Source organism: Cryptotermes secundus, unplaced genomic scaffold, assembly GCF_002891405.2.
Source record: "Cryptotermes secundus unplaced genomic scaffold, Csec_1.0 scaffold193, whole genome shotgun sequence".
Taxonomy (NCBI): Eukaryota; Metazoa; Arthropoda; class Insecta; order Blattodea; family Kalotermitidae; genus Cryptotermes; species Cryptotermes secundus.
The window spans coordinates 183,587-202,091 of record NW_019731217.1 but is presented as its reverse complement, the minus strand read 5'-3'; the positions used below and the strand labels follow the sequence as shown (position 1 = coordinate 202,091).

The 18,505-nt window shown below is 40.6% G+C and overlaps 1 protein-coding gene across 3 annotated transcripts in view; it reads right to left on the bottom strand.

Moving 5' to 3' along the window:
- Positions 1-4,941: 4,941 nt before the first annotated feature.
- Positions 4,942-18,505, bottom strand: part of LOC111866417 — a 109,653-nt gene continuing 96,089 nt past the window's right edge. For all 3 annotated transcript variants that reach the window (XM_023855346.2, XM_023855347.2, XM_023855348.2), the window contains 5 exons: positions 16,469-17,315; positions 9,195-9,438; positions 8,196-8,508; positions 7,204-7,447; positions 4,942-5,403 (listed from right to left, as the gene is read on the bottom strand). In XM_023855346.2, the coding sequence (XP_023711114.1) occupies positions 5,236-5,403; positions 7,204-7,447; positions 8,196-8,508; positions 9,195-9,438; positions 16,469-17,315 (1,816 nt within the window). In that variant the 3' untranslated portion in view covers positions 4,942-5,235. The remainder of the gene's footprint in view (positions 5,404-7,203; positions 7,448-8,195; positions 8,509-9,194; positions 9,439-16,468; positions 17,316-18,505) is intronic.

Below are 18,505 nucleotides of genomic sequence, written 5' to 3'. Positions count from 1 at the left end.
TTTGAATTTGTTGTAATTTTCAAATTTGATTTGTATGTAATAACATGGAATAACCCGCTGTTACTTGTTGCTGCAGCTAACCACTGTAATGGGGAAGACGAGTTTCAGCACGTGGATCGCCATCCGAGTGGGACTCACATGGACATTTAGGTCAGTAAGCTGATCTGTGTGATTATCTTTGTGAACATTGGTCAGTAGACATACTCCACACACACACACACACAGTTAATAGCTGTAGCTTCCAATGATAGGTGACATTAGGGTGACCAACTTTCGGTCATGAATTTAAGGGAGATTTAGTCATGACAAATTTTGCGCATTTTTAGCGGCGCGGCGTCAGTCCAGCAAACGTTCATGGAATGGATAATATTAAACAAAACAATTAATTTACATTGTATATAATATACAGGTCACAATATAGAATAAATTTTACAAATTTGCATGTTTCTTAGTCCTAACCTATATGTATTTGTCCACTGATGCTGCAGAACTAAGCATTTTTTTATCTTCTTGTGCAAATTTAAAAAACTCTTTACAACTATAGTCATAATTAATTGCTACCATTAGCTCTGACTTAATTAGTTCTAAGCTGCTTTGATTTCTCTGATCAGTCCATTTATCGCTCATCAGTGAAAAAATTCTTTAAGTATGGGCATTTGAGCCTGGGATGCTTAAAACAAAGCCTAAGATCTTAATAAGGTTTGGCACATCAATTTGTTTGTTTCTTAAATCACTGAAAATATTGACCCAACTTTGTTCTATACGTCCTGTTTTTACCACATTCAGAACACTTTTTGCACTAGAAAACTCTTCATACAGGCTGTCCTCATTTACAAAATCAAGATTAAATTCTTTTACAATGGTTTGAAAATGTCTGAAAGAAAGTTCAGTGTTTAAATTTAATGGCAAAAGACAATGGACAGGATTTGCATTTGATAACTCAAAATTCTTAGAAATGTACTTGTGCAAGCAACAGTAGAAATTAACAAAATCATCTCTAGCACATTTCTGCAGGGGTGGATTCAAACAATTTAACATTTTTTCCATGGCAGTACCAAAAAACCTGTCCTCTATCCTCTGCTGAATTTTATTGCCTACACATTGCATTACACTGCAGCATTCCATGATGCTAAGATTAGCAGTTTCAACAATTGTGGCAGACTGAACAAGTACTGCACCAATTTTGGGAAAAAAAAATTAAGACATGCCCCAATGACACGCCTTTTCTGCATCTTTATCACTGAAATGTTTTTTTAATATTTTTGGACAGTCATTCACACTTTTGAAATAACTCTTAATAGGTAACCAGTTTTGTATTAATCTGTCCACAGCTGATGTTAGGGAAAGCCAACGAGTGTGCACATAACGAACAACCTCCAACCACTCGGCATCAACAAGATCAAAGAATGACTCCAACTCTTCTCTTCTTTTTGCTGATACTGAAAAGTGTCCATATATTTAGCGGCCTCCATAGTCTAGAGGAAACGTTCCCACCTCATGACTTGTAGTACGCGGGTTCAAATACCCGGCGGAGGTTGTCGAATTTTTAAGGGCAGAAAAATTCAGGGAACAAGTCCTCCAGGAGGGACTTTAAGCTGTGGGTCCCGTGTCGCAGCTTTACGGCATGTAAAAGAACCTCATACCTCCAAAGGAGGTCACTGAGCCAAAATTGCGGACGTTTCCCCACCCAAGAGCAGTCACTAATACCTCTGGTAGATGGGGGAAGCATTATAGATACCTCTTAGCTAGTAGAGCCAGTCTCGCTGGCTGGGCAGGACTGATGGTAAGCACAAATACCGGTAGGATATAGAGACTGGTAGAAATCATAGAGGGAAGCACAATGGACCACTTCAGGTCTAAGTGCATGGGGAAACCCACCCTCTCCAATAACTAACTAACTAAGATGATCATTTCAATATCCACATCTAATCCATTAGATGCATGTTTTGTGTCATTATGCAATATATGATTTGAGCAGTTTGCTTTAAGCACATTTTTGTTATTTTCTTGTAGTAGTTTGAACACAGAATTATGCTTCCCATAATTCACATCTGCATTATCTGCACAATATGAAGTTAAGATTTTTTATATCTAACTTGTGTGTATCAAGTGAAGATGTGATCAAATTATGGGTAGCATTAGCTGTTTCATCAGCTTGTTCAATGAAGTCCAGGAGCCTATTTTTAACACCACTAAGAGGGTCAGAATACCTCACAACCAGCGGGAATATCTTTCTGTGTTTGTGGTTGGAGGCATCAGTTGCAATAGAGAAAAAGTTGCTTGATTTTGCTGGATCCTTCAACACATCGATGAAGTCTTGCACAATTCTTGGCGCTAGAACATTTTTCACAATAGCCTCTGCCTTTGTTCAGCCAAAGGACATCTTCTTAGCCAAGTTAAAGTCATGGAAAATATCCTTCGATAACTTATTTGCGCAATCCATACTTCTGTAGCCGATGTTGTGTTTTACAGTATGGAAAACCAATGCTAGCTCACCTGCAACGTTTTTGAAGTCTTTGCTGCTGTTCCCGAAAAAGAGGTGTAAATTTGAAGAGGTCTTCACGTCCCTTTCCTTTCGTTTATGCCCTTCTGTGCAAGAATGTTGTCTGCAGTCGGTATTACCCCCGTGAGCGATGCTGAACTCACGTTTACAAAGTATACAATAAGCTCTGTAAACGTTGGAGGGCACGGACTTTAACCATAAATACAATAAAGAAGCACAAACATTGTGTTCTTTGCACATTGCAACATGGCCTTGCTGCAATGAAGTTGTTGTGTGAGTGTTGGAACATAATTATCAATGAAGAGAAAACTGTAATTGTAACTGAAAACTGTATTTTAGTTACTGTGCTTGGATAAATGCTTGATTGTTTTGCAAAATACAGCACATACTTAAGGATAAGATTACATTTTAAGTATAGTAATTCACATGCGACCTTGTGTGGGACACACATGCATGTATACCCACACACAAAAGCTTCCATATTAAACTTTCAAAGCATTTTCCATATGTAAGCCATACTGATTATGTGAATTTTCACTTATACTTCTCTATACACTTACTCAGAAAGTGAAAAAACTGAAACAACTGCTTCAAAGATTATAAAAATCACTAGCCTTTACATTATATCTCTGAAATAATATTGACCAGAAGGTAAAAACTGTTCTCAACTGGCCCTTTATAACAAGTAAATTACTGCTGAACTTACCTGCAGAAAATCTACACCTTTCATGTAAGGCTAGAATATCAACGTATATAGACGACCATTCATTTCTTAAAAACACACAGCACAATGAAGGCTAGCAGAATATTAAATTATAACAATTCTTGATTTTCTTTCCCTTATAATGACATTAAATATTATAAAAATTAAACATATGTTACTGCTCTTCATTCATACTTCACACTAATAATAATAATAATAATAATAATGTATAAACACTGTAGGATTTGACATTCACACAGCAGTGGTTATCAAGAGTTCTATCTTCTGGGATTTAATGCCATGCAGTCCACTGAAAGTCAACTGACTACATGGTGTTATATATAAGAAGACAGAACTCTTCATGTATGAACACTGATTATAAAAGATTAAGATCTCAGAAATTCTCTCCAATAATGTGGAAGCCATGAAGAAACTGTTTCAGTTTACATTGGCAGATAATTTCATTTGAGTTCAAAACAGAGACTTATCTCCAGAATTTCACAAGTAAAAATAATGTGTTTCTGATGGAGAAATAATGTATACCAACATTTCTTGGCAATTACTGAAATACCTTGAACTAAATGCTTAAAACGTTTTGTGAATTTGAATATTTTGGGGGGACAGAATTGGCAAGAAAACATAAGTAGAACCATAATGTTAATATATAACAGCTGTATATGCGAAGTCTTATTCTTTAAGTCATGGCTCTTTCACTTCTAAGAGCATCTGCTGTCTTCTTTATTGAGTATCCATAGTATTTGTTTTATTGCTAGTGGGGTGGGACTAAGTCCCCTGCACTGCAGCCACTTCTGGCCTATTGTACCAGCCCCGAATGATAGGTGAGGGTGATTATGGAGCAACTGGTGGAATGAAGATTGGCAGGGGAAACCGAAGTACTCGGAGAAAACCTGCCCCAGCGCCACTTTGTCCACCACAAATCCCACTTGACCAGACCTCGGATGGAACCCAGGCTGCCGTGGTGGGAAGCCAGCGACTAACTACTTGAGCTATGGCGCAGCCTAATTTGTCAACTTACTAGACCATAAGACAATGTAAAAAGGGAACCAAACCTGAATAAGAAAACCAGTTTCCTATGAAACTTTAAAAATTCTGCCATTTCATATACTTAGAAGTGTATGAAAATATTAGGACCTAAGAATTTAGTATATTACATAATGAAAACTTGTCTCAATTGTGATAGTTACCTCTGTCTCTAATTCCTCTATTCTGAAATATTGCTATAAATAGTTCGGCAGTAATGATAAAACCATTCATCAATGGTACCCATCAAGTTGAACCTTTGCTTTACCTTCAGTTTTCATTTGGGCAATGCCTTTTTTTACTTCACTGTGTGACCACTAAGGTAATGCAACAGAGTGGTTTTAGTCTGCAAGCGAATCATACCGACTGAGCGACTGCCGCTTGTTGGCGAAGTTAGTGCCAACTTTAGTGGATAGAGGGTGTCACGTGGTCAGCGCAATGAATCCCCATGGCTGTAACTGTTATCATGAGGCTGAGTGGACCCTATTCCAGACCCACTACTTGTCAGAAAAAATATGACAGCACCAGGAATTGAACCTGGACCTCCAGATCTGTAGCCAGGAACTCTAACCACTAGACCACAAAGGGGTCAACTCAGCCTCTAACAGAAATGAGTACCAAGAATATTCTTGGGGATAAAGGGCAGCCAGCACTTAAGGCTGACAACCTTACCGTCATCTATGAGCCGATGGTCTAGAAAATGTGGGAACCTCAACATCTCACAACCCTATGGGGCTCCACGGCCTGTTACAGGGATACCTTTACTTAAGGTAATGCAATGATTCTAAAAACCCAGCAATAGCATGTCATTTTACATGGGACTGCCACTTCATTAATGTTTCTTATACTGCTGATGCCATTTTAAGGTTCAGAGAAGATTTGAAACAAATCTGTGAGAAGTGAATAATCATACCAAGTACACAAGATATATTACTTAAGTGCATGTCTGCACTTTTGTGCAAAATGAAGATTCTGAATTCAGAAATGGTCATGTCCCAGCTTGCTGACCTAACCTTCTGAGGCAAATTTGTTGTATTTTTGTCTGTCCAAGTTTCTCAGCTTCATGCAGTATTTTGCGTACATCTTCCAACCGATTGTACTTCACTGCCAGTAGATATGCAGACTTCAGTTGATGGCACTTGATGTATGCTGAGATCTGGTAACAGTTAAACAGTCAGACAAATTTGAATTTAAAAATGTATATTTACTTTAAAATGATTGGCCATGGGCTGGACAACTGAGGAGTTGGTTTTCAAGTCCTGGTACTGGGCAATATCTTTCTTCTCTCCACACTGTTCAGACTGGTTCTGGGGCCCACCCAGCCTCCTATACAATGGGCACTGTGGGGCTCCTTCTCCAAGGGTAAAGCGGCTGAGGCATGAAGCTGACAACTCACCTCCAGCTAGTGCCGAGGTCAAGAATATCTGCTCCCCTGTACATCTTCATGGCATAATGCTTAATTAGTTAAGCACATGGAGTTTACTTTACAAGGTAAAAAGGGTGCAGTTGTCCCTATGCTCAACTAATTAATCAATACACCATGAAAATATATGGGAGAGTGGATGTATAGATACATATTTTCTTGACCTCGGCACTGGCTGGAGTTGAGTGATCAACTTCATGCTGGCTGCCTTACCCTGAGGGGAAAGAGCCTCAGGTACACATTGGACAGAAGACTGGGTGGGCCCCAGAGCCGGTCTCGATGGTGTAGAGAAAATTCTTGACCCTATCAGGACTTGAAATCTGACCCTTCAGTCGTCCAGTCCATAGCCAGTCACTATACTATTCCGGGTACCTTAGTTTACTTTATACTTATTTTTAAAATTTTCTGATCATGCATCACACCACTGTGATGGAATGCCCTTGGTTTGAAGGACTTGTCAGTTTTGAGGTAGCAACACCTGAATGATTCAGAAGGAAAATGAAAATAAATACAAGTTTTCTCATGAGTTTGTACTTTGTGTGTGGATGGGCTGGTAGGAGGGGCAGTACACTGCCATCAGAACTGTTGAACACAGGCTAGTCTTATTATGCTAGTTATAAAGTGACCGAAACTAATAGTTTCTCATGTGTTTGTAGTGGAAAGGGGGAATGACGGTAAAGAGACAGGTGATAGGAGGAATGAAGGTGAAGAGACGTGTGATATGACTGGCTATACTTATGATATGAGTGTATACTTGGGAAAGAAGAGCTAAAATCCCACACAGATGATGACAATTACACATGTGATAGTGAAACTCAGTAGAACAGAGGGGCAATGCCCATGTACATCTCCCACCTTCCCAGTCTGTCCAACATGCCTCACTCTGATCATACAAAATCAGCTGTACCCTTGATATTTACATTTCATTTAAGAGGTAACAGTCAAAATCCTTAATTCTTTAAAAATAGGTCTGCATGATATTATGCTAGTTACACCTTTCATTAAACAAAGTATCCTTTCTTGTATATTCAGTACTTCGATATTTTTGCTTTCTCCACCCCAAAAAATCAAACCATAACTTATTAAAATTTGAAATTTGGCAAAGTATATATACTCATAAACTCACTACTTCTTTCAAGGATTTAATAATGTAACATGCCTTATACAGTTTTAGACAGAAGGACTGAATATGTGACCTCCATTTTAGATTATGTGTTATATTGATACCAAAAAATCTGAATTGTGATGTATAATTAATTTTTATATTTTTGAAAGTAATAACTGGCTCTGAATACAGATTACAGTCTCTACAGCCCTTCTTTACTACATTGACCTCTGTGGTATACAGAGCCAATACACATTTTTACAGTGGACAGATTAGAGACTGCCACTTTGTTAACACAGGACTTTCGTTTATTACCATGACCACTTGAATGCTAGGTGTCCAACTTAAAATATTTTCCAGGGACTCAAAGAAAATAAGTACTTCCAATTTCATTCAGTTAATATATATTATTTACTGTCATAACTCACCTTGTTCCCTGGATCAACAATCAATTTAATCAAGGATTCAGTATCTCCTGGATTCTCTTTCTCAGACAATGCTTGCACACAAAGGACAAGAACAGTATCACACACAGGACTGGTGTCAGACACTCCTGAGCTCTGAATGCAAGAAATCAGTTGTTCTATGTCTGGAAGGCAGTAATCATGTGCTAACTTCATTCCAGCCAAGCTGTAAATCTGTGATGCTTTCAGATGGTAGTCCTCAATAATCCTTCAACAAAAAATAAATATACATAAGCTAAGTAATTTGACATGCAAGGTGTAACAAAATCAGAGTACTCTCTTAACTGGAGGCCAAGATCAACAAAATTTAAGTACATCATTTAATTTTAACTTTCAAATTTAAAACTTAGATTCCTATTTTTTGTATAATTCACTGATCCTTCCCTTGCTTCCACAGACACCTGGAACTGAGTAAGTTTCCATCTTTCTAGGTCCTGTAACCTACCTAGTTACCTAGGACACATAATATATTGTCTGCACTTGGGACAGAATTTGTATCATTATATCATTTACATATAGGATAATGGAATTTATTATTATATCTTGTATTCCTATTATATAACTCAGAATTTAACTTAAATTGATCTTTATTATTAACCACAAACATTGCAAGAGAAAATATATACTGAGATTGCAGGGGTAAAATAACCAGGCCGTTAATCTTGGTTTTCTAGACTGGAGCCGCTATTTCCTTGAAACAGCTCCTCAATTATCCTCATGAGGCTCAGTGGACCACGTTCCAGACCCATTCTCATAAAATCTGGTAGTGCCAGGAATCGAACCTGGACCTCTGGATCTGTAGCCAGGAACTCTGATCACTAGACCACAGATGCAGTCTATTTTATACATGATTAGTATTACTGTTTTGTTCAGTAAGTACTTGTGTTCCAGAGAGAAATTCCTTCTACAGGTGCTGACATTCATTTCTCATAAATGAAAGACCAAAATTCACCAACCTGAAAGCAAGGCCAAAACCTTCCTCGACATTTTTCCCACAAAGAATAGCCAACACTGCAAGCTGCATACGTTCTATATTGGCTCCAAATAAAGTAGGAACTGAATATGATGGAACTTTGGTGCCAAGAATTCCACTTGTTTGCATAAGTTGAAGTAATTCTGGTATTAAGTCCATAACATGACGCTGTTCTCTCTCACAGCTGTTCAAGAATTTGGTCACCTCTATTTGCCGAAAGATAGTACTTAAATGGTGATTAACTTCTCTTGGGTCCAGTTTCATTGCCAACTGCAATGCACTTCCCATTTTCTGCACTGAAACAGTCCACAAAAATGTCAGTTAATCAAATGTCACAAAGATCTTTACTGTGTAATTGCATACATTCCCATATCCTTATTTAAAGACTACGTGGTCTCATATACTCTTCACAAATGCATTCTCAATTCATTTTATGTTTTAAGAATAAGAGACTGAATTTTCTGGCTATGAAGAATATAAGTAAAAGTTTGTTTTCATATTCTAATTTTGGGGATGAAAAAATTAAAAGCACAATTTTCTCATATGCCATACTTTAAATTGTTACTGCCATGCTAAAACTGCTACGTGTCTTTGAAGGTATTCTTGTCTATTGTCTCTTATGGTTTTTGTTTGTGTTTGCTACCACTGCAGATGAAAATTATAAACGTTCAGTTTCAGCTTCATATAAAGCAGCATATATACTTAACTGATAGAGACAAAAAAATGATCAAAGAACTTTTGTCTTAGATTTCAATACCAAAGTTTATCATAACCTGACTAGTATTTTGGACGTAAAACATGCGGATAGACAAACACATCATCTTTATATGTACCCTTCATGACCTTCTGTCAAAGAAAGCATTAAAGCAGTAGCATACATAGAAATCCCCAATTAAAGACATCTTTAAATTATATTGGAACAAAGTATGAAAGAAAACCTTAAACACATAAACCATAATGATAAGGTTATAACAAACAATACCTGGTGAAGATCTAGTGCTGGTTTCCCACTGAGCTGTCAAAAGTTCATTTTCCAGGTGGCTCTGAGCTCTATAGAGATGCTCAAGATTGGAAGCCAAGTCACTGTAATTTCTTGCTCCCTTCTGATAAAACCGTATGCATGTCATTGCTGCACGAACATAATCATGCATGTAGACTTGCAATTGGTACAGCACATTCAGCAAGCCCTGTTTCTCGAAATGATAGCATACATGGCACAGGTACAACTGTAAACACAGTGTAAAGTAGCTGAAGAAATGGAGTATTTCTTACAAATCACACTGACAACATATACAGAGCCTAATTACTCTGAAAAAATATTTAAATATTTCACTCATAAATATACTTTAAATGTCTAATTAAATGCCAGGGTTAAAACTGTAAATAGATACTAGTGAAGAAATTGCAAATACTGGTACAGTAACAAAGGTTGGACAGCTATAAGTCCAACTTGTCAGTTTATGTACTTATGATGATATTAATGACTTCATCTAATAGTTCAGTATTTAACAATATAAGATAACTTATAAACTGGTATGTTTTAATTCTTTCAACAATTTAATGGAAGCAGAACTTTTTATTTCAATTCAATTAGTAAACATTTCCAAGTTCATCTACTGTGTTATGATGCAGTGAAGATTAAATTAAATTCAAGGGTTTAAACAGTGGCTAAGCATGAGGATATAAATTGTCAGTAACAGCCCAAAGCTTGCATTTAGGTACTTATGAAAAGTAAAATACGTTAACACTAGTATCATTATGGACAGAAGAACATATTCAATTTATGTAACTAGAATGTTTATGAGAACTGCTGATACAAACACAAGGTCATGTGCAAGGACTTACTTAAGGAATAATAAACTGCCCTCCAAAATTGCGATCTCATATCGTTTGTCAAAACACAATGAAACCCCAATACAACAATTTGTAAAATTCCTGAAAATGTTTGTTATAATACGCACCAGAAATATCTTGTTTTTTGGTCAATGTGCAATGAAAAGTTGGGAAAATTTCCATATTACTTTCACCATATTTGTCTCTCCACCCATCTGTCTGCACCTAACAAAATCGAAAACCACTAAATGGACTTGCATTAAATTTGATATTAGGGAGTATTACTACAATGTGTCAACATATTTTAGTTTCAGTTAAATATGGCAATGACAAAGAACACTTCCAAATTGCACTTCTGCATATGCTAAGTTACTTACTCATGGAGCTGAGCCCTTCTTGAGGAGAAGCTAAATCTGCAGCTACTCAAGAATTTCCCAGCAACTTATGGAACTTGAGGTTCATTACTGTGTTCACAAGAGCCCTCCACTGGTCCCTATCATGAGCCAGACCAATCCAATCCATACCAACCCACCCTACCTCTCTAAGATCCATTTTCATATTGTCCAACTGCCTACGCCACGGTATTCCCAGTGATCTCCTTCCGTCTGGCTTTCCCAACAATATATTATATGCATTCCTCTTTTCCCCCATTCATGCTACATGACTTGTGCACCTCATCTTCTTGACTTGATCATTCTAATTATACTTAGAGAAGAGTACAAGTTATTAAGCTCCTCGTTTTGTAGTTCTCTCCAACCTCCTGTCACTTCATACTTCTGCTTATAACTCATGCAAAAATCATACAACTCGACGTACACCCAGATGACAAAGAGAAAACAGCGTTTTCGACAGGGCAAGGGCTATGGCAGTTCACAGTCATGCCCTTTGGCCTCTGCAATGCCCCGGCAACCTTCGAACGGCTAATGGAGACAGTCCTACGAGGGCTCACGTACGATTCATGCCTTGTGTACTTGGATGACGTGATCGTAATAGGCCGCACATTCCAAGAGCACATGCTCAACTTACGGAAAGTGTTTGAGAGGTTCTGGGAAGCCCGTCTGAAACTTAACCCGGAAAAGTGTAAACTCTTGCAGGAAGAGGTCCGGTACCTCGGGCATATTGTATCACCAAAAGGGGTATCCACCGACCCGGAGAAGTTGAAAGCCATGCGAGAATGGCCGACCCCGAAGGATAAACATGAAGTTAGAAGCTTTCTGGGACTATGCGCATATTACAAGCTATTTATTTCAGGGTTTTCCAACATTGCGAAACCACTAACAAAAACCTGTGCAGCAATTGAGGAAACCAAACGGGAGTTCCAGGCACAGTTGGACATAGTACAAATGAAGGCCGAGCAGGGAAATACATCAACAATCGTCGCGAGCACAGCTCAGCCCCCAACATTCAACGGGAATTCAACAATGGAGCGAGTTCCGGCGACAATTCGAGACCGTAGCAGAGCACAACCAATGGACGGATAAGGAAAAATCGACGTACCTAATTACTGCCCTGAAGGGTCGGGCGGTGGAAATACTACCCGGCATTCTGACATATACAACTTATGAGGAAACACTTCAGGCTCTAGAGGACCGTTTCGGGGACCAACACTTTGCAGCTGCTTACCACTGCCAACTAAGAACGAGGACGCAGAGACCTGGAGAATCCCTGCAAGACTTTGCCACGGCCATTGAACTCCTTTCCCGTTGTGCCTACCCAAATCTACCTGCTGACCACATAGGAAGGGAGGCAGGAAAAGCCTTCGCATACGGAATACGAGATTCCGATATAAAGTTCCAGCTGCTGCTGGGAGGGGAAAAGACGGTAAACGAGGCCCTCCGACAAGTGCTAGAGCTGCAGGCGGTACTGGTAGCAGCCAGATCTCACGGAGATAGCACAAAGTTCCGATTGTCCCCCACCCAACGAGGAGATGACAATAGACAGCACCAGGACCAAAAAGAAGGACCTCCAAGAAATAAAAGGGAATCGCCGGGGAAATCAGAATGGTGACCCAGAAACAACAGGGAAACAAGCTGGAGAAAGGACCAACCGTCGGGAAACGAGCGACGGCCGGCGGAGATGGGCGAACGCCGGCATATGCCTTAAGGCCCCCACATTATGCCCTCACCGACATGACGGAGAAAGCCAACACCAGTCTGGTCACCCAGGGATTGGTCAGTGATAAACCGTGCCAGGTGACAGTGGACACGGGAGCATACGTCACGGTAGTAAGACCGGATATCGCCGCCGGATGGCCTGAAAGACAGCCAAACCCAGATTTCACGCTGCAGACCGTGTCTGGAGGATCCCTACCCATACTGAAAGAAGTTCTGTTGACCCTTACCCTAGGGCGCCAACCTATTACGATGTGGGTTTTTGTCGCGAATATCACCGATGAGCTCATCCTGGGACTAGACATACTGCGCGCCTATGATGCTTCAGTGGATATAGGGCGCCAAACTCTGCGTCTGGCGGATGAAGAAGTATCGCTATGGAGTCCTGGGGCAGGACCCCGTCCTTCTAGCTTAGTAGTGGCAAAGGACCATGTGATACCCGCACGGAACGAGGGAATAGTGATGGCAAAAAATGAAGAATCATCTGGGAGTAGAGAATGGTCTAGTAGAACCAAGCCCACAGGCCCATCCGCCTGAGGGAATCTACGTAGCCAGGACCCTTGTTCAGGACTATCAAGAAGTACCAGTGAGGGTCATGAATGTTACCCACAAGGACCAAAAGCTCAGGAGAGGATCCCCTCTGGCGCACTGTGAGCCAGTAACATTCGTGGCTTTGCCCGAAGTGGGGCAGCACCCAGCACCAGGTCTAACACCGAAATTAGCGGACGTGACCACAGCGGCCAAGCCACACCTAAGCCCCGGAGAATTTCAGGAGTTAGAGGATCTCGTGTCCGAGTACGCCGATATCTTCGCACAAGACAATGAAGATTATGGAAGGACAAACAAGGTATATCACCGCATAGACACGGGAGAAGCCTGACCAATTCGACAGCCACTGAGGAGAGTACCCCTGGCAAAACAAGTAGAAGTAAAGGAAATGCTTGAAAAAATGCGCGGAGGGGGGGTTATAGAAGAATTGGACAGCCCTTGGTCATCCCCAGTCATTTTGGTCACGAAAAAGAATGGGGAGCTCCGTTTCTGTGTGGACTACAGAAAGCTGAACGACGTCACCAAGAAGGACTGCTTTCCACTACCCCGCATTGATAACACACTGACTCTCGCTTGCTGCTCAGCCGGCTTTTATTCCGTTTGCTGTTGCTAGTGTAACGTGGCGTATAGCCTAGCAACACTGTTACCCCTTGGTGACGTCACCGCTGTTGACTCACTTTACATAGCTTCAAGGATGCTAGGACTCGGCTAACTTCGGCTCCGCTCATGACGTCACCACGGGGAGAGTTGCGGGGTGATGACTCGCCTATTACGCGAGCACTACGTTACCACTACGTGCCGCTGGGGAGGTAGGGGTCAACATGTCACACTGCTCCCTCCTTAAGGCTGTTCGTCCCGAATAGCCTAACCGTGCTTCCCCCGTTCCTTTTCTTTGGAGGCTGTTCTTGCAGCATCTTCTTTGTGTCCTTCTACTGTTTCTCTTCTCCCCGTTGCTCTGCTCTCCAACCGCCACATCTTCCCCCTTTTTATGGTTGCTCATCTCGAGCAGCTCCATGATAAGGCGCGAGCCGGTCGAGGTGTACTACCAACATCCTCGACCTAGGGGTCTTCTGGATTCGGTAAACCACGTCATTTATCCGGGTCACTACTTTGTAAGGACCTTCCCATGATGCTTGTAGTTTCGGCGATTTCCCCTTTCTGCGGGTTGGGCGATAGAGCCAGACTCGGTCGCCTTCGTCGTAACCTGCGGAGTTGGCCAGTTTATCGTACCGAGTTTTCATCCGGTCACTGGCAAGCTTCAGGTGTTGCCGGGCATAATTGTGGATGTCGTGCAGATGATCCACTAAGTCTGCTGCATAATCGGTTGTGGGTTGTTCCTTGTCTGGGGGTACTCCAAACAGCAGGTCGCAGGGTAGCCGTAGTTCTCGTCCGAACACTAGACCAGCAGGCGTCAGGCCCGTAGTGTCGTGAGTGGATGCCCTGTAAGCTAGGAGAAAGAGGGGTAACCTCTCGTCCCAGTCCCGTTGGTGGGATGAGACGACCTTCCGCAAGTGCTCCTCGATGGTCTTGACGTAGCGTTCCACCATGCCATCCGACTGTGGGTGCAGGGGTGTGGTGCGCATCTTGCTCACTCCCAGGCGTTGCAAAACTTCTTTCAGTAGATGAGACTTGAAGTTACGGCCTTGGTCACTGTGCAACTCTCGAGGCATGCCGAAGCGGCAGAAGAAGTTGGCAACCAGAACTTCCGCTATTGTAGAAGCCTCCTGATTCGGGATGGCGTACACTTCCGGCCACTTGGTGAAGTAGTCCATAGCGATCGGAGCCGAAGTTAGCCGAGTCCTAGCATCCTTGAAGCTAAGCGAGTCAACAGCGGTGACGTCACCAAGGGGTAACAGCGTTGCTAGGCTATACGCCACGTTACACTAGCAACAGTGAACGGAATAAAAGCCGGCTGAGCAGCAAGCGAGAGTCAGTGTGTTATCAATGCAGGGTAGTGGAAAGCAATCCTTCTTGGTGACGTCGTTCAGCTTTCTGTAGTCCACACAGAAACGGAGCTCCCCATTCTTTTTCCTGACCAAAACGACCGGGGACGACCAAGGGCTGTCCAGAAAACTGTTTTAAACAAAAGTTGTAGATAAGAACTAAACTCACATTTCATGTTAAATGCACTTTTCCTATAAGTTGAACAGAATCTGAGGTAATGACACAAAGACACTTTTATGCCGTCTACAGGCAATAATAGAGCCAACAGGCCAGAACTGTTATGCAGACATTCCCCAAGTTGTTGGAAGTGGTTATCATGTAAACATGAAGCTAATGTTCTCAATGTCTTTCCTACTGTCTGAACTGAGGATTTAACTATTTTGTCATGTTATATTTTAGCGTCCTGTTGCACTGATTTAAGTCCATGATTTATTTAATCCGTCTTGCAGTGCATACACTCATTTATCTCCTTCTCTCCCTCGCACTACATGTTTCGGCATAATAATGCCATCTTCAGGTGCTTACTTATCCACGTCAAACCAGTTCATTGCATGCCATGTTCACACATTAAAATAACTAAAATATGTATCTATCATATACATTGTCAAACGTTAAAAATATTAAAATTGTTCAGGATACCACATCGCTACGTCGCCCCTCACTACGGCAGTCACGCCCATTCTCCTTTGTTGGAGCACTCCTTCATTATCTTGTGTGTTGTGCTTTTGTTGTGTCGTGCTCCTGCGACTGCGTGTGTTATACTGTTGGGCTTCCTGGGTCATGCTTACTCTTGTACCCACAGCCATCAATCAATGTTTCTTTGATTACAAATTAGAATGGCTATGTGTACTATGCACTTCAGCTTCAGAATGGCAAGAACTTTCTATGTTGGCATTCAGTTCTCAGATTTTGGAATGCAATTTTTTTTTCACATAGGGGAAAGGTGCAGGGTGTGGTTTAACAATACCTTCATGGACTTTCAGCTATAAATAGCTTGGGAAGCAAACCTGAAATAATGGTTCATCTTGTTTTCAACTTGAAGTACAGTCCTTTAAAACATAAAAGTAAGATTTAATAGGTGTATACAATTTCCTACAAGAGACAGGGAGGGCTGTGTATGTATTCATCATTTTTAATGAAATTAAAGCAATATAAATTCCTTATCAAATTAAGAAATTAATCTGGTTTACCTTACAGTTTCAATTTTTTTTTTGTTCATACTAATGATTTAATTTTATCCACTTTAAATTTTGTAAGTCCTTCAGAAAACAAAAAAAGACAGTAATACAAATATCTGGCCATGCTCAAGCTCAAGCGGTGAGTCGCTGGCTTCCCACTGCGGTGGCCCGGGTTCGATCCTGGGTCCAGTCCAGTGGTATTTGTGGTGGACAAAGTGGCAATGGGGCAGGTTTTCTCCAAGTACTTCGGTTTCCCCTGCCAATCTTCACTCCACCAATTGCTCCACAATCACCCTCACCTATCATCTGGGGCTGGTACAATAGGCCAGAAGTGGCCGCAGTACAAGGGACTTAGTCCCACCCCACTAGCAATAAAAACACAAACAAATATTTAGTACATGTCCTTCAACAAAGGTCTCTACAAAGGATTCCAAGTGTTCCAGCCAATTTTATCTATCTGATGTATAAAAAATTTAGGGACTATAATGAACATAAAATTTATGAAAGCAAGGAAATTCATTCAGAAAGTACCACCATATATTTCATACTTACATTAAATATGCTCAATGAGATAAGATTAGAAGAGACAAGCATAAGAGAAAATTAGGGTTATAGATATTTTATGTATTATAATTTTATACCTTCCATACTTCATGTGTCGGATCAACGGCTGATAGCTCCTGATGCAGATCTGAGATGAGACCTTGGCGTAAACAAGGAATGTATATCATGTCAAGAAATACCTCTGGATCTACTTTCTGAGAAAGAACGTGTTTTAAAGCTTCTACCAGATCATCATGACTGAGGTAGAAGCTGATGATTCCTGCATGACTACCATATGATGTGAGATAGTAGCGACACTCTTCATAAAATAAGGGATCTAATTTGGGACCAATCACAACAGTGTTCAATGGTGGTGTTGTTTGTGGATAATTGCCATGTGCAACTTCCTTTAGTGATGACAAGGAATGGAGTACCGTTAGGGCTGGTGATGTGAGAAGCACAACCGGTACAGCTCTTGAAGCTCGAATCTTGTCAGCTTGCTGTAACACTTTGCGGTCTACTGTGTATGCTCCCTCCTTTAAGATTTGTATTATCTCATTAAGTAAGGGAGGGCTTCGAGGAGGACGAGCCGAGTCTGGTCCCAGGGACACTTTTTCAAGACAATGGGAAAACTTTTCGCGTGCCTCATCCCAACAGCCTGCTCTCAAACATGCTTTTCCCCATGCTGCCCAAACTCCATTCCGATCAAGGCCACTCTTTGTAGACACCTCCATGGCAAGCATCCATAGCTCCTCCTCCACCAAGCGATCACGCAGGTGGCGCAAGGCATGACCATTCAGTGGCTCTGCTGGAATTAGGGCAGAGCAACCACTCTTCACGAGCATGTTGAGCAAATCCACCTGGCTCAAGAGTTGGTCACAATGAGCAACTCCAGTGTTCAGACCAGATCTTGCATGCTTCACCTTAGCAGCCACCACAAGAGACCTTGGAACATCAGAACATATCAAATAGTGGTGCCACACAATGTATTTAAATTACAATATTATATTTAAGAATGCCATTGCACTCCATACGATACATGTTGCAAACTCTGTCTTCAGTGCAAACCATATATTATAGGTCTTTTGTTTTGTTCTCCTTTACACACTACATGTTTCGGCCACAAACGGCCATCATCAGGTGTATTACTCACGTATCTGTCACACTGCACTTAGTTTAACATTTAAAATTTAAAAACACAGGTGTTTCTGGTTGTTCCTTTCGTCGTTATTACCAAAATCTACTTCGCTGATATCTTTGTTATTTACACATGTCAATTTTGATTTCTTTGAATTAGCACTTATAAAATCTTCAGTTATAATTTTAAAATCTTTTCAATTTTCCTCTAAATTTAAAATTTAAAATTTAGAGAAAATTGAAAAGATTTTAAAATTTAAATATTTAAAATTTATAGGAATATTTTAAAGATTTTAAAATTAGAACTGAAGATTTTATAAGTGCTAATTCAAAGAAATCAAAATTGACATGTGTAAATAACAAAGATATCAATGAAGTAGATTTTGGTAATAACGACGAAAGGAAAAATCAGAAAGACCTGTGTTTTTAAATTTTAAATGTTAAACTAAGTGCAGTGTGACAGGTACGTGAGTAATACACCTGATGATGGCCGTTTGTGGCCGAAACATGTAGTGTGTAAAGGAGAGCAAAACAAAAGACCTATAATATATGGTTTGCACTGAAGACGGAGTTAGTATCATGTATCATACTAAAATTAACTCTACAGTGCATTAAAGAAGCATAATTCAAACTCATTTCCATTCCTCAGTTATGAAGGACTGATATGCTGAGGTTCTGAAGTAATTCACACAAAATCTGAAGCAATGACTTTTCATGAGCCTGACTGAATTAGTGAAAAACATACATTTTCTTTAAATCACATTTCAATAATCAATCCTTATAACAATGACGTTCTGAAGTATGTTGTGCAAAAGAAAGGCATATGTGGCCTTAGTTGAACTGTTTTGCCACAAACCTGAAATTGTGATTTGTCAAAACTACTGTTCTTCAATAAATCAGTATTTCTTAGAATCAGATGCAATTCCACATATGTGTTCCAATGTGCCAACTAGTGTCATGGTGTCTAGAATCAACTTGGCCCTACAGTCAAATGTGAA